Source organism: Pongo pygmaeus, chromosome 2, assembly GCF_028885625.2.
Source record: "Pongo pygmaeus isolate AG05252 chromosome 2, NHGRI_mPonPyg2-v2.0_pri, whole genome shotgun sequence".
NCBI classification, from domain to species: domain Eukaryota; kingdom Metazoa; phylum Chordata; class Mammalia; order Primates; family Hominidae; genus Pongo; species Pongo pygmaeus.
Window position 1 is genome coordinate 180207075 of NC_085930.1, and position 13178 is coordinate 180220252.

Sequence of the window (13178 nt, forward strand, 5' to 3'; positions counted from 1 at the left end):
TCCCTAAAAACAACCACTTGCAACTCTTTCAACTACTTCTTTCAGCAATTTGTTTCCAGATTTCTAAATAACATGATTATAATGTTATTTCTTGATTTGTTTTTTTCAGTCACAGACATTATTTACTGACTTTGTAGTATGGAAAGGATTTACTTTCTTACATCATTTCCTTCTCTCTCTAGCTTCTTCTCTTTCTTATACGTATGCACACATGATTTACTTCTGTAAACTCTAAATATAGCTATATTTTAAATTTTTGGTTAAATCAATATTGAGTGTTAAAATTATTATTGTTCATGATTGAGGTATGTAGTATACCATGGTTACATTTCCTTTCTTGTTTCCCCTTTTTTTTTATACTTGTTTTCTATGTATCTATCTCTAAGCACATGTCAACTTTCTGCTAATAAATGCCCTTCAACATGGTCAAACGCAGCAGGTCATCTATTTATACCATTTTATTTTTCTTGGAGGCATCTTTCCTGGAACCCTGCATTGTCCCACTCTGCCAGGACTTATTTCTTTCTAGGCCTGTGGCAGACTTGTCACCCCAGGTTCCCTTCACCATCATTCTGGGTATTTTCTTCATCTTCCTGGACTACCAGGTTTAGTTATTTATTTTGGTGGAACACATCCTTCAGTTGCTTCCTGAGAAATGGTGCATGAAAGGTAAATTTTTGAGACAGGAGTAAATCGTGTGTGATAAAGTAGACTGCCCTCCCCAATGTGGGTGGGCCTTATGCAATCATCTGGAGACCAGACTAGAACAAAAAGGCTGAGTCTTCCTGCTTGGTTGAGCTAGGACATCAGTCTTTTCTGGCCTTCAGACTTGGACTGAAGCATCAACATTTCTTGGGTCTTGAGCCTACCAGTGCTCATAGTGGAACAACACCATCAGCTCTCCTGGTTCTCAGGCCTTCAGATTTGAACTGGACTTAAAACTTTGGCTCTCTTGGGTCTGAATCAGCTTGTTGACTGAAAATCTTGAGACTTTTCAGCCTCTATAGTATAGTCATGTGAAATAATTCCTCATAATCTCTCTCTCTCTATATGTATATACACACATATATATACATATGTATGTGTATATATGTATGTATATGTGTATACACACACACACTCACACACACACACATATATATATATATATATCTCCTTAACCCTTAACACAGGAGGGCTATAAAATACTAGTTGGAAATAATTCTGTTGGGAATTTGGAAGGCCTTGCTGTATTGTCTTTTAAGCTTCTATATTGCTGCTGAGACGTCCCAGGCCACACTTATTCTGGGTCTATTGTATGTAAACTGTTATTTATTTACTTATATTGTGACAGCTTTGCCAGTTTTGAGGACCTTCTCATTTCCCAGGTATTGATATATCATGTTGATATGTCTTTTTGTGAGTCTTTCTTTCATTCAGTATCCTGGACACTCAGTGAATCCTTTTAATATGGGATTTCAAGGCTTTTAGTTCTAGATACCTTTCTTATATTCTTTCTTCAATACTTTCATTTCATATTTTCTAAAACTCTTATTACTTAGATTTTGAACCACTTGGACTGATCTTTTTATTTTCTTATATTTTCTCTGCTTTGCTTTTTGTTCTACTCTTTATGAGAATTCCTTATCTTCTAACACTTTTATTACATTTTTTATTTCTGCCAATACATTTTAGTTTGCAAAATTTTTTCTTGGTCTTTAAATGACTTTCCCCTACTTTGTTCTACCCTTTTTTTTTTTTTAAACAGCCCTTTTCTTGTTTTATAGAAAGAAGTTTTCTAATCTCTGTAAAGCTATTATAGTTTCTTGCTTCCTTCCTTTCTTTCTTTTACATTTTCTTCCACTCCTCATTATCCCTGTTTCTTCTAATGTCCTTTCTTTCTGTTGTTTAGGTTTCCTTTATATTTGTGAATTTCTCCACTCCTTGGTATAGACAGGCTTATCTTTAGGGTAGTTAAGCAGAAAGCTTTTTTCATGGCACTTCAAATGTTAGTACCTATACATCTTTTATTTCTGGCCATTTAGTTTCTCCAAAGACATTTCTTACATTCTCTTCCCAGGGAGTATAAGCATGGCTATTTGGGAACTAAATAGGGGTTAGAGGGATGTGTATGTGTGTGTGTTTTCACAAGTATTCCCAGCATCAGATTGACTGTGCAAACCTTTCATCTTCTGTTGCAGCAGAGGAAGGTAGTGGCCTAACTACTCAGAGGTGGAGACTGGGTTCTAGAAGACTTGCTGCTCATGAGTTTTCTAACAATTCTATTTTCAGTCCCACCTTACACCTCCACTTCCACCTCAGATTCCCCTGGGGCCTTAGTTCCTGGGCCTTTCCAGGTTCTGTTGGATTGATTTTGATCATTTTCCTCATTGCAGATTCAGAATTCAGAATTTCCTGGTATTCTAGGTCTTTTTCCAGTCACTCAGCTACTCTTTCAATTTTACTGACATTTCTTCTCTTCTCTTGTCCTCATAGGCTTATGGCATTTTTATTCTTTTCTTGTCATTTTAATGAGTCTTTGGAAGAAGGTAGATAAAAATGTTCAAACTGGAGCCTAGGACTTTATTCTGAATGCACTCTTTCAATTTCATCAATCTGGCTTTTAAAAAATATAAATAATGCTGAAGGTTCCAGCAACATCTGAAGCTGGTCACACATGCATCATCAATCTGATAGAAAAAACTAGGTGAAACCTAACTAAATAAGTCTGATTGAGTAAACAGACCAAACTTATAATTCCATGTCTTCAGACTTACCAACTTTATAATGTATACAGCCTTCCAAGTCCCCAACAGTGATCCAGCCTTGTTTCTTTTCTACTTCTGGGTCATTATGTAGTATTCTGTTTCTTAACCATGAAAGATAGTAAACTCGTAGCTTATTCTTCTTTCCTGTTGAAATAATAGAGGTTTAATTTCAAATCGCTGTGACAGCTCTCACTCTTTCCTTCCCCATCTCCATTTATTTCTAATTTATTTTATTTATGTGTGTGTGTGTATGAAGGCATAATAACCAGTGTCCCCAGCACTTTGTCATTAAAATGGTGTTTCTGCCAGAACTTATGGTTAAAATAGCTCTAAGTGTTTTAGACACATCGCAAAATTACAATGTCTTTTATCTTCAGGTGGTTTCTTATTTGAGCATGCTGCTCTTACTCTCTCTTCCCAATGCAAAGCAGTGTCTGCTGAACTTAGTAAGAGCTAACTCTTCAACAGAGTGGTTGATCAGGGTTCCAGAACATTCTAGATCAATCACATGAAGAAGTGTTGGCAACTGGGCATTTTGGCACCTGCCTTTCCTTCACCATATAACCTAATAACAAACAAGAGGATAATATGGGTTCAGAAAATTATACTGGGCAGGTTTATGGTGCTGAAGTCACTGAAAGGAATACTGAACAAAAATAGAAAAGGAAAAAAAGGATGCAAACTTGAAAACTTAAAGTTCCCTTTGGTAAAGTGATCTTGGAATAAAGAATTCATAGGATGATAAAATATCTAGACAATATTGAAGAGTACACAAATAGCAAAACTTGATATAGTCCATTAGATTATTTGCACCAGATAAAATGTCCATTGGGATGACTCTTCCTAACTAATGATAAATTTAGCTCTATGGGTTGTATTTTTTGGATACTTATTTTTCTTTATCTTAGGCTTTAAAAATGTTTTATTTATTTATTTTTTTGAGACAAGAGTTTCACTTTTGTCGCCAAGGCCGGAGTCTAGTGGCATGATCTCGGCTCACTGCAACCTCTGCCTCCTGGGTTCAAGCGATTCTCCTGCCTCAGCCTCCCAAGTAGCTAGGATTACAGGTGCCACCCCCAGCACGCTCAGCTAATTTTTGTATTTTGAGTAGAGATGGGGTTTCACCATGTTGGCCAGGCTGGTCTGGAATTCCTGACCTCAAATGATCCGCCCACCTCGGCCTCTCCCAAAAAAATGTTTTATATTTTATAGATGAATATATACCAGCAGAAGAGAACTTAGTAAAGCATTACACATGCATTTGACAGGAGAGTGCATTCATCACCTAAACTAAGGGAATCATGGTGTGGTCAGTATTCAATTTTGTAACCAAAGGCCTAGAATCCCCATTGATCACAGTAGCTAGGATGGACACGAGAGCCAGTGTTTCCTCCTTTCTATGCCAATATGAATCCAAGGTTAGTTCAAGAATCTTTTGCTCCTATTTTCATTTTCTCCTTTCCCTATCTGTGCCTCATGAGAAAAGGAAATGCTTACACTGTTAAGAATGAAGATATGCCACTAACAACATAATGAAGTCTGAATGAATTTTCTGGTTGCATTTCCCCTTTTGGTAGCTGACTGGCAGATACGCAGTTTTCATTTTGATTTGGTAGTATAGCAATTAGGAAAGCAGTTCACCAGAACAAGACTACATGGGATTAAACTCAAATGGTAATACAAAAGGAATTTACCTGGTTAACCTTATTTGGGGAGAATAAAAAGAGATGAAACTGAGCATTCAGTGGAAAGGTAAAAGAAAGAGGAAGTTTAGTGATAAGCAAAAGCATTTTGTCAAAATGGAAGTATAGCTGAACTTTGAGGAAAGTTCAAACCAGCATCCCTGTGTTGTCTCTTCGTGAAACAATGGCTGAGCATAAATCTATGTTCTCAAACTTGGCTGTACAATGGAAACACATCAGAAACTATGAACGCTCCTGATGCCTAAACCCCACCCCCAGAGATTCTGACTGTGGTCTGGGGGTGCAGCCTAGATTTTCACATCTCCCCAGGTGATTATAAAGTGCAGTAGCAAGTTGGTTCCATACTAGATGGAAAGAGAGGGGAAGTGATGGGTGTTACTCGTTAAATAAACTCCTTCAAATACCAAAAAGAAAAAAAACTTTCAACAAAACTACCCTCTTTTAGGTTGCATTTTTAACTTGTTACAAGGCCTTCACTTTAGTCTCCATCTTTTTTTTTTTTTTTTTTTTTTTCCTATTTAAGGCTCTTTTTGGGAATCAGGAAGCTACAGAGCATAGCAGTAATGATTCCCACACTCAAATCTTTTTGTAGACTTGATCACCCAGTGTGCCAGCTGCACCTGCCAAAACATCAGTGGGCTATAAGCAAGAGAATTTTTGAGGGAAGAGACCAATAAATTTCTGCTTACTAAATGTCCCTCTTGGAAGCCTGCATTTTGATATTCTGTCCGTATGTGGTAATAACTGGAGTGCAGAAACCTTAAAAACATCTGAAGATCCTTGCTGAGTCCTGACAAAGGTAAAGAGCTATAAATATATAGCCTTTGTGGTGTGTCTCTGCCTAATTCAGATTTAATGCAGAGGTGAGAGACTTCTTTTTGGAGGTCAGAATTCCCAGTGTTACAAAATGTGGGCAACCTCACTCTGGCTATACTGCTATACTTTATTGTGTCGTTCGTTAGCTGGGAAGGGCAGAACTAACTGTTTCTGCAGAAATGAGGTGGATCACTTTCCCGCTGTATGGACCTGGGGGACTCATCATCTTAGTAACATACCTGAAATTGTCACAAGGACATTTAGTCCCTCTAGCACATCCATCTGCTGAAATCGCCTCCGGTTGATCAGATTATAGACTTTGCCTTGCCCACTTCGGTCCAAAAGCATCAGGCCATTTTCAGTCCCCACCAGAAGGTTTACACCTGTAAATTTAAGAAGCACCTTAAGACTGACTTTTCACGAACTTTGATCTTCTGCATTGAGAGTCCCTATAAAATTTAAGAAACTGTGACTTGTAAATATACACTAATGGGCAAGTAGGTAAATATAAACTAATGAGTGTAGAAGCTCTGACATAATAATTAAATCATTGTACTTCTGGTAATGAAATTACAGTTTTCTTTTATAAAGTTAGCAGCATTCATACATCTAGTTATTTACTACCTAATGCAGAGAGTCTTTGTCAATAGGAGCCTTAGGCACAGATGGGAAGCTAGCATAATTTTCCTTTATTCCCTTCCTGGAAAAACCACTTCTTTCTTGGCTCTCCCTATAAATCATTTATCTTCTTCCCCAAGGTTCACCCCCACCCCTATGCAGTGGTCTCTAGCCTACCCACCTTCAATATACAGTGGAATTTCTATTTCCGTACTCCAATGGAAGAAAGGCCCTTCCTCCTTCTTGAATCAAAATGTAACTATCTTATGCCCCATACCCTCAAGTTTTTGCTCTTTTTTAGGGAAATGATAAACCCATTCAAGAGAAGTGTTAATAGCTGGAGAGTCACAGACATACTCACTTTAAGGGACTTCTCAGGTCTCTAAATCTAGTTCAGCCCAACACCCATGCAGTAATCCCTATTACAGAAGCACAGGCACATAAGTGGCTTTGTCTGGGTAGTTGTAATCCTAAAAATTTATTGCTAGGGAAATTTATCATCCACCCCTCAACACACACACACATTGAGAGGCTCATTGTGCAGTGTACTTTATTCATGAACATGTAACTCTCTAACTTCTCTTACGTCTTGTACTTCTATCTTCTGATCAACACAAATGTCTGCTTTTTTGTCCATATATTAATCCTTTCAGTATTAAATATGGCTATCTTGTTCTCTTCTGTCTCTTCTCTAGAGGACAGAGCCTCTATCATGAAATGTTTCCTAGGCTTCACATTCTTCCCTGCTAACATCTCAAATGCTTTCAGCCTTTTAAAATTATGGTTCCCCAATCCAAGCCTAGTATTTTCAGTGAGTACATAGGGGACATGTCCTTCCTTAATCTGTACGAGATGTTTATAGTAACACAGACCAAGACTTTGATAGAATCTCATCATGCGTCTCCTGAGTTTGAGGTCAGCTAAAACCTGCAGATGTTTTTCACGAGAAATGCAGATTGATATTTTAAACTAAAAGGGAAAGTTCATTAAATTATTTGTTGTTCTTTTCAAGTTTTATCTTGTTATTGCTAGGGTTATGACCTTTAGTAATTCACAAAATACTCTGGGCTGATTTTCAGCTTGAAATAAAGATTTATGCCATTATTTATGCTCATATTCCCCTTGCAGGATGTGGTATGGATCATGGAGAATGAACATGGGGTATATCACAAAGTGCCAGACACAAATTGCCTCTGATTGATCAGATTATAGGCTTTGCCTTGCCCACTCAATGTATTAAGTTCTAGCTAGTTCTCTTGTTGGCTTTAGCCTATCACTATTGTGTGACAAGGTTGCTCTGAATCAAATCTCGTCATCCTGGCTAGTAGGGTATCAGCTATTTCTACATATAAAACTCAAACTCCTTTTGGTCTCTCCTGAGGTCAAGATAGTCCCAAGTTAGGTCACTAATACCCAGGATTCATTCAACCAGTGTTCTTTTGATGACAAGATCCACAGGCTTTAATGTTTGAGGGTCAGTTCATTAATGAGTGATTATTAAAAAAAAGCACCAACGTACCCCACAGAGCTGCACAAAGTATTTCTGAGTTGAATCGTTTCTTGTATTTTCTGATTTCTGGTGTGTCGCTATGAGGCCGAATGTTGGTTGGGTTTACATTTACCACCGAAATCTTTCTTGCTTCATTGAGTTTGGCCTGTTCTTGCCTAAGAAGTTCGCTAGTAAACAGAGCTTTGAGAAAAAGAATCAGAGAAGTCAGTGACATCTTAAAAGATAACCCATGGAGATGGGGCTTCAAAACACTATGATTTCTCCTTGTTTGGTTTGAATTATAGTAAAGGCAAGGAAACTCTGAAACTCTCCTTATTTTACACTTTTTTTTTGTTTTAGTAGAATAAAATCTAAGTCATTCATCAAAGCAATCTTTTATTCATTAGCAAAACAGGCTTATAGACACTACTTGCAGAGTCTAGAAAGTCCCAAACTAAATACACCATCCCCACTCTTGTAATATAGGCAAAAAAGATCTGCTTTTTAAAATTCCAGTTTATCAGTTGAAAAACTATTGTAAGCTGACTTTGATGATTAATTACTTGAAGATTAGAAAGCAAGACTCTCCTTTAAATCAGCCCGATCTTTGTGGTGGGAAGCACACACCTAGAACTGAACACAATGTACCATGCACTTATTAAGTGCCTAATGTGTGTAAGACATTGTACCCAGAAATTGTTTTCGGGAAACATTTAGTTATGTTCAGAGATCACTGAGGAACAGCTTTTCCTAGGGTCCCTATGTACCCCTGGGTCTACCAGAAACGAAATAGAAGAGATGGAAAAAAAAATGGAAAGTAATACATTTGTTTTAGGAGTTCTACAGAAATAATAATTTTAAAAAGTCTTCCTTTTAAGATAGGACCTAAGCAGTAATCAGCTTAACTACTGAACTGAGGATTAATTTCCTTATCAGGTCATACCAGAAAGGAAGATGAAGCTGTTTTTTAAACACTGGGCCCTTGTTGCTTACCTGCAGCTGATGATTCCTCATCCTCTTCATCTTCATCAGTGGGAGACGTCTGGTATACTCTGGGGTCCACAAAGGGGGTGAAGGAGGCTTTGGTGCTGCTCCCCATGCCATACTAATCAATAAGCAAGAAGATTAAGAAGAGCAGATAAATACTGCAGGAATAACAATGCTAACAATACAGTGCTTGGGCTGTAAAATGATCACAGATTCTTCAAGGTATTCAGGTGTTCACATTCTAGCGCTCTAGTCAGTGCGTGCCTGTCTCCAGCTTCTTCTGGTATTGATTACTCACTAGCCATTGTGCATTTGTAGGACTTCATTAATTATCAGACTGCAAGAATTATAGTGAGAAAATTACATTTTGGACCACATGTGGCACCTTAAAATCTGTAAGATCACTGTGGTGACAGAGCTTACCTCTCCCTTTCAGTAAAAGCAATCTCCTATATTGACTACTTGATCAATATGAAAAGCTGACACAATTGGCAATAAACTAAGTAAGGAAGCCTACACAGCAGTACTTTATCCTGAACAGAGTCAAACCAAGGGGCTTTCTCTTGGGGAGGAGAGCTTTGAGCCCTTCTACTCTGGCCTGGCGATGCAAGTGAATTGGTGTTGGCTCCAAAAGCTTTAAAATCCTTAATTCAGGGAAGATTTTATGCTGGAATTGAAGATATTTCCTTCCCATGATAGTTTCCTTAAAAGAATAATTACATCCTTATTTAGGGACTTCATGAGGGTATTAGGTTTGTGGGCAATGTACCTTGAAGGCTTACTTTAAAAAATGAATCTTGGGCTTGAATGGCACCATGAAAACATGATGTCAGAAGGAGATGAGGGAACAGTAAACTCAATATCAGGGTTTCATGTCACAATATTCTAAATTTGAGTTTTGCTGAATAAGCTGCAATGTCTGTCATGTCCATTTCTTCTATTCTTGTCCTTTAACATCACAAACACATCTGTATTCAACATAATAAGCACATCTTTTTTGGATAAATATCTTTAACTAAAGGTTGTTTCACTTTAGTTTTACTGTTAGGTTTTTATTTAAAAATAAAACCACCATCCAAGACCTCTAAACATATAAGGAGAAAACCACAAAGATCTAATCTGATTTAATTCAAGATTTTCTCTCCATCCTATGAAATCAAAACCATTTCATCCTCCTCAAGGTTGAATTTCCCCTACCAAATAGAACACTTTCACGTACATGTTCTTTTTTGATCTGTGGAAGATGTCTGTGAAAGAGGTAGGGCAGGCACTAACATTTCCACATAGAGCTGGGGCAGCAGCAGAATTTGAACCAGGGTTCAATCTTATGGTGTCCTCCTTGGTACCAAGAGAGGTGTTCAGGCAGAAAATGCCCACACAGCATGAAATTACAATAGGATGCTGTGCTTTGCAATATACCACTGTGTTCTTTTCCTTGGGGTATGCAAAGCTCATCTACTCTATAACTTTAGAATTCAAAGGGTGCATCATAAAAACTTAGTGTGTGGACAATGTCAAAAATAATAGTACATGTGCTTTATAAACACATTTAGGGCCTTACGTGTGATTGACAAGACTGTTAATGAAACAAGACCACACACTGTGAACTCATCCAACTGGTGTCAGTCATCAGCGTCTATGGGCACTACCTACAGACTGTGTTTATTCAGACTTTTCACTGGGACTGTTTCTATACAGGAAAGGTAATGCTTAGTTTCTTCCTTCTCACACAATTTTGAATTTATGAAAGATGAACACTTTAATAACTTATCTATTTATTAAATTTTATTTTTCATAAACAAATCATTTAAACTTTGTTTTACTTAAGTCATACTTAGTTTGACTAAATTAATGCAAATATAAACCTCAACTGTTGGCCTTGAAATCTGTGTAGCCTGAAGTTTCCATCAGAACTGGAGGTCCCAGTTCTGGTCTTAGATCTGTCACAAACCAGCTGTGTGTCTTGGATAAGTCATTCAACCTCTGTGAACCTCAGTACACTCATCTGTAGAAACAGGTATTGGTTCAGATGATATCTGATAACTTTTCACTGCTCTGCTTCCATGATTTCTCTATTTGAGTATCTGCATAAGTAGCTCTATAGTAGAAACCAACCAAACAAGTTTCAAGGAGCTTGGCGAAGCCTCATTCTTGAAGAGATCATGGTTTTAGAACCCCAGGAAGGACAGCAGAACTGTCATGTCAGCTGTTGCCCAGCACCTACTTCAGTCCCAGAGTCCATCTCCTGGGAATGGGTTGAGACACGCCCCAGTCCCTCAGTCGGGGTTCCAGCTGGAGAATGGCTCTGCTGCACCAGGTCAGGGAGGTTGATGTGGCCAGCAAAGCCATTGCTGTCACTGTGGCCAGATCGCTTCTTCTCTCCAGACGTCTGAGGGAGCATAGCACGTGGGAGGAGTTAGAGAGGGGGAAAAAGGCCACAGAGTGACATCAGCCCTCACACAGCATAGGCATACGGGGCTCCAAATCAACCCACTAGGGCGTGAGAAGGTGATATTCAAATTTCTATTTTACTTAAGAAAACAAAAAGGAAATTAAGCTTTGCCAATATTTAGTTTATGGATTGAGCCTGAAGCCTTACGTTCCTGCATGAGGTACATATAGACAGTGGTCACATATGGCATGGGGGTCCCATGTACAGAGGGAGACGCTACAAAAAGGGAGGGACTGAGCAGGGCCCACACTTGTAAACTCTTTTGTAGTACTTGTGCTGTATGCACCTGCCACTTATATATATTTACAGATCATATTACCAGGTTACAATGAAACAAACCCACACAACAGATAAATGACCTAAAATGTTGCTGAAAAGAAGCAGTGTGTGTGGAGTACTCCAAGAAAGGGCACAGACCATACTTAACTCACAGGGCTCTTTGTCATTCACAAGGTCAAAACAATGATTAATCGGATCTGACAGGAGTTCCAAATATATTGACATGATCTAGAATACTATTTGAAAATATGGATTTACAACTATCATAAATGTTTATGTCTCAATAAATAACTATGGTGCTTTGTGATGTAGGCAGTAACAAAATAAAGTCATCATAACTAGCAAAGCATTTGAAACATCACCTCTACTATCCCTTTTTAACGTCATTTAAAGGTTTTTCTTTTTTTTTTTTTTTTTGAGATGGACTCTCGCTCTGTCACCCAGGCTGGAGTGCAGTGGCGCGATCTTGGCTCACTGCAACCTCTGCATCCCAGGTTCAAGCAATTCTCCTGCCTCAGCCTCCTGAGTAGCTGGGATTACAGGCACGTGCTACCACACCCGGCTAATTTTTGTATTTTTAGTAGAGATGGGGTTTTACCATGTTGGTCAGGCTGGTGTCGAACTCCTGACCTTGTGATCCACCCACCTTGGCCTCCCAAAGTGCTGGGATTACAGGTGTGAACCACCATGCCCGGCCAAAGGTATTTCATAATGTATATAATGTCAGTGCAGTAGAAAAAAAATGTATGACTTGTGAATAAATACACAGTATTAGGTGGCATGCTCTACAGTTTTTACTGACAGGATTACATGATGTAACAAGTTTGGAAGCCATTGCTCTGGAGAACAGTCTCTGCCAAAAAACCCCAGGGAGGAAAGGCAGGATTAAAAGACAACTCTGGTTTCCAAAAGCCAGTGCCCACATTGTAGGCCTGACTAGTGTTGCACTTTTTAACTTTTATGCAACTGGCTCATTGAGGATTCTTAGAGCAGATCTGATTAAGTGATGATTTCCCTCTCTGCCTTTTCTTTCATTCATTCATTGACACAGTATTTTTTAGTTCCTACTAAGTGTAAAGCATTCTACTGGCATGTGCAAGGTTTCATGCTGTTTCTTTGACCATCTCACCAGTCTGGCTTTTTACTTCTGGAGCTTGTCATGGATTTGCAATTACAGCTCTCTGCACCTGCCTCTGGCTGGAAGTGAAAGGAGGCACTTCTTTTTTTCTTTTTTCTTGTTTAGATGAAACAGACTCTCAAGCTCCTGTAATGGTGCATGTAATTGATGTTTCCAGGAAGCTTGAGAGATAACTGGAAAGCCTAGTGTCCTTTGTGTTTCTTGGCAACCTGCTCCTGGACTATGAGCTGTCCTGGAGAGGAACATTTTCTGGATTCATTTTGTCACAGTGGCCATCAGTAGTGTGTATTAGTGCCTATTCTCAGAGTTGAGCATTTCCTTTTCTAACTGACATTTAGGAAATTCAGTTCTAATACATCTATTGTGCGCTACTTTATGTGTACTGGGCAGTTTCTCCTTTAACTTCTGTTCAAATATTGAAAAACTTTTAAACATTTTCCCCAAACTTCTCTTTGGCATAAATCACATGTCATCTCTTTAGAATTTTTTGGCCTCTCTTGTGTCAGCAGCACTCTTTCTCAAGCCAAAAACTGATGCAGACACACTGGTTATCAAAGAAAGACTCAGAGAGGCTAACAAGGGGAAGTGGCTCAGATGGTGAGAAGCTCAAAGGAATCCAGTAGTATGCTCTGAATCTGCCCACTTCTGAGTCATCACCCTTTTGTTCACTCCACCAGCACCTTCTTATTAAACACTTTCTGTGTGCCAAGTACTGTACTGGAAACACAAAGACAGATGTGCAACAGCCTTAAGAACCTCATTAACAGAACCTCAATAATATCTCGTCTTTATCTCTCACCATTCCCGTGGGGATTGGCACAAAGATGTTCTGTGTACCAACACATGCCAAGTACTGTGCTAAACACTTTATATATGACATTCCATCAATTATCTTGCCCTGAGTGACACGGGTTCTAAGTGGTTTGAACCCAGCTGTCTTGTGGCAGAG

At 38.7% G+C, this 13178-nt stretch overlaps 1 protein-coding gene across 4 annotated transcripts in view; it reads right to left on the reverse strand.

Moving 5' to 3' along the window:
* TNIK (TRAF2 and NCK interacting kinase) overlaps positions 1–13178 on the reverse strand; it is a 400067-nt gene that overhangs the window by 15420 nt on the left and 371469 nt on the right. For all 4 annotated transcript variants that reach the window (XM_054479691.2, XM_054479690.2, XM_054479687.2 and 1 more), the window contains 5 exons: positions 10585–10749; positions 8367–8478; positions 7404–7574; positions 5506–5649; positions 2757–2891 (listed from right to left, as the gene is read on the reverse strand). In XM_054479691.2, the coding sequence (XP_054335666.1) occupies positions 2757–2891; positions 5506–5649; positions 7404–7574; positions 8367–8478; positions 10585–10749 (727 nt within the window). The remainder of the gene's footprint in view (positions 1–2756; positions 2892–5505; positions 5650–7403; positions 7575–8366; positions 8479–10584; positions 10750–13178) is intronic.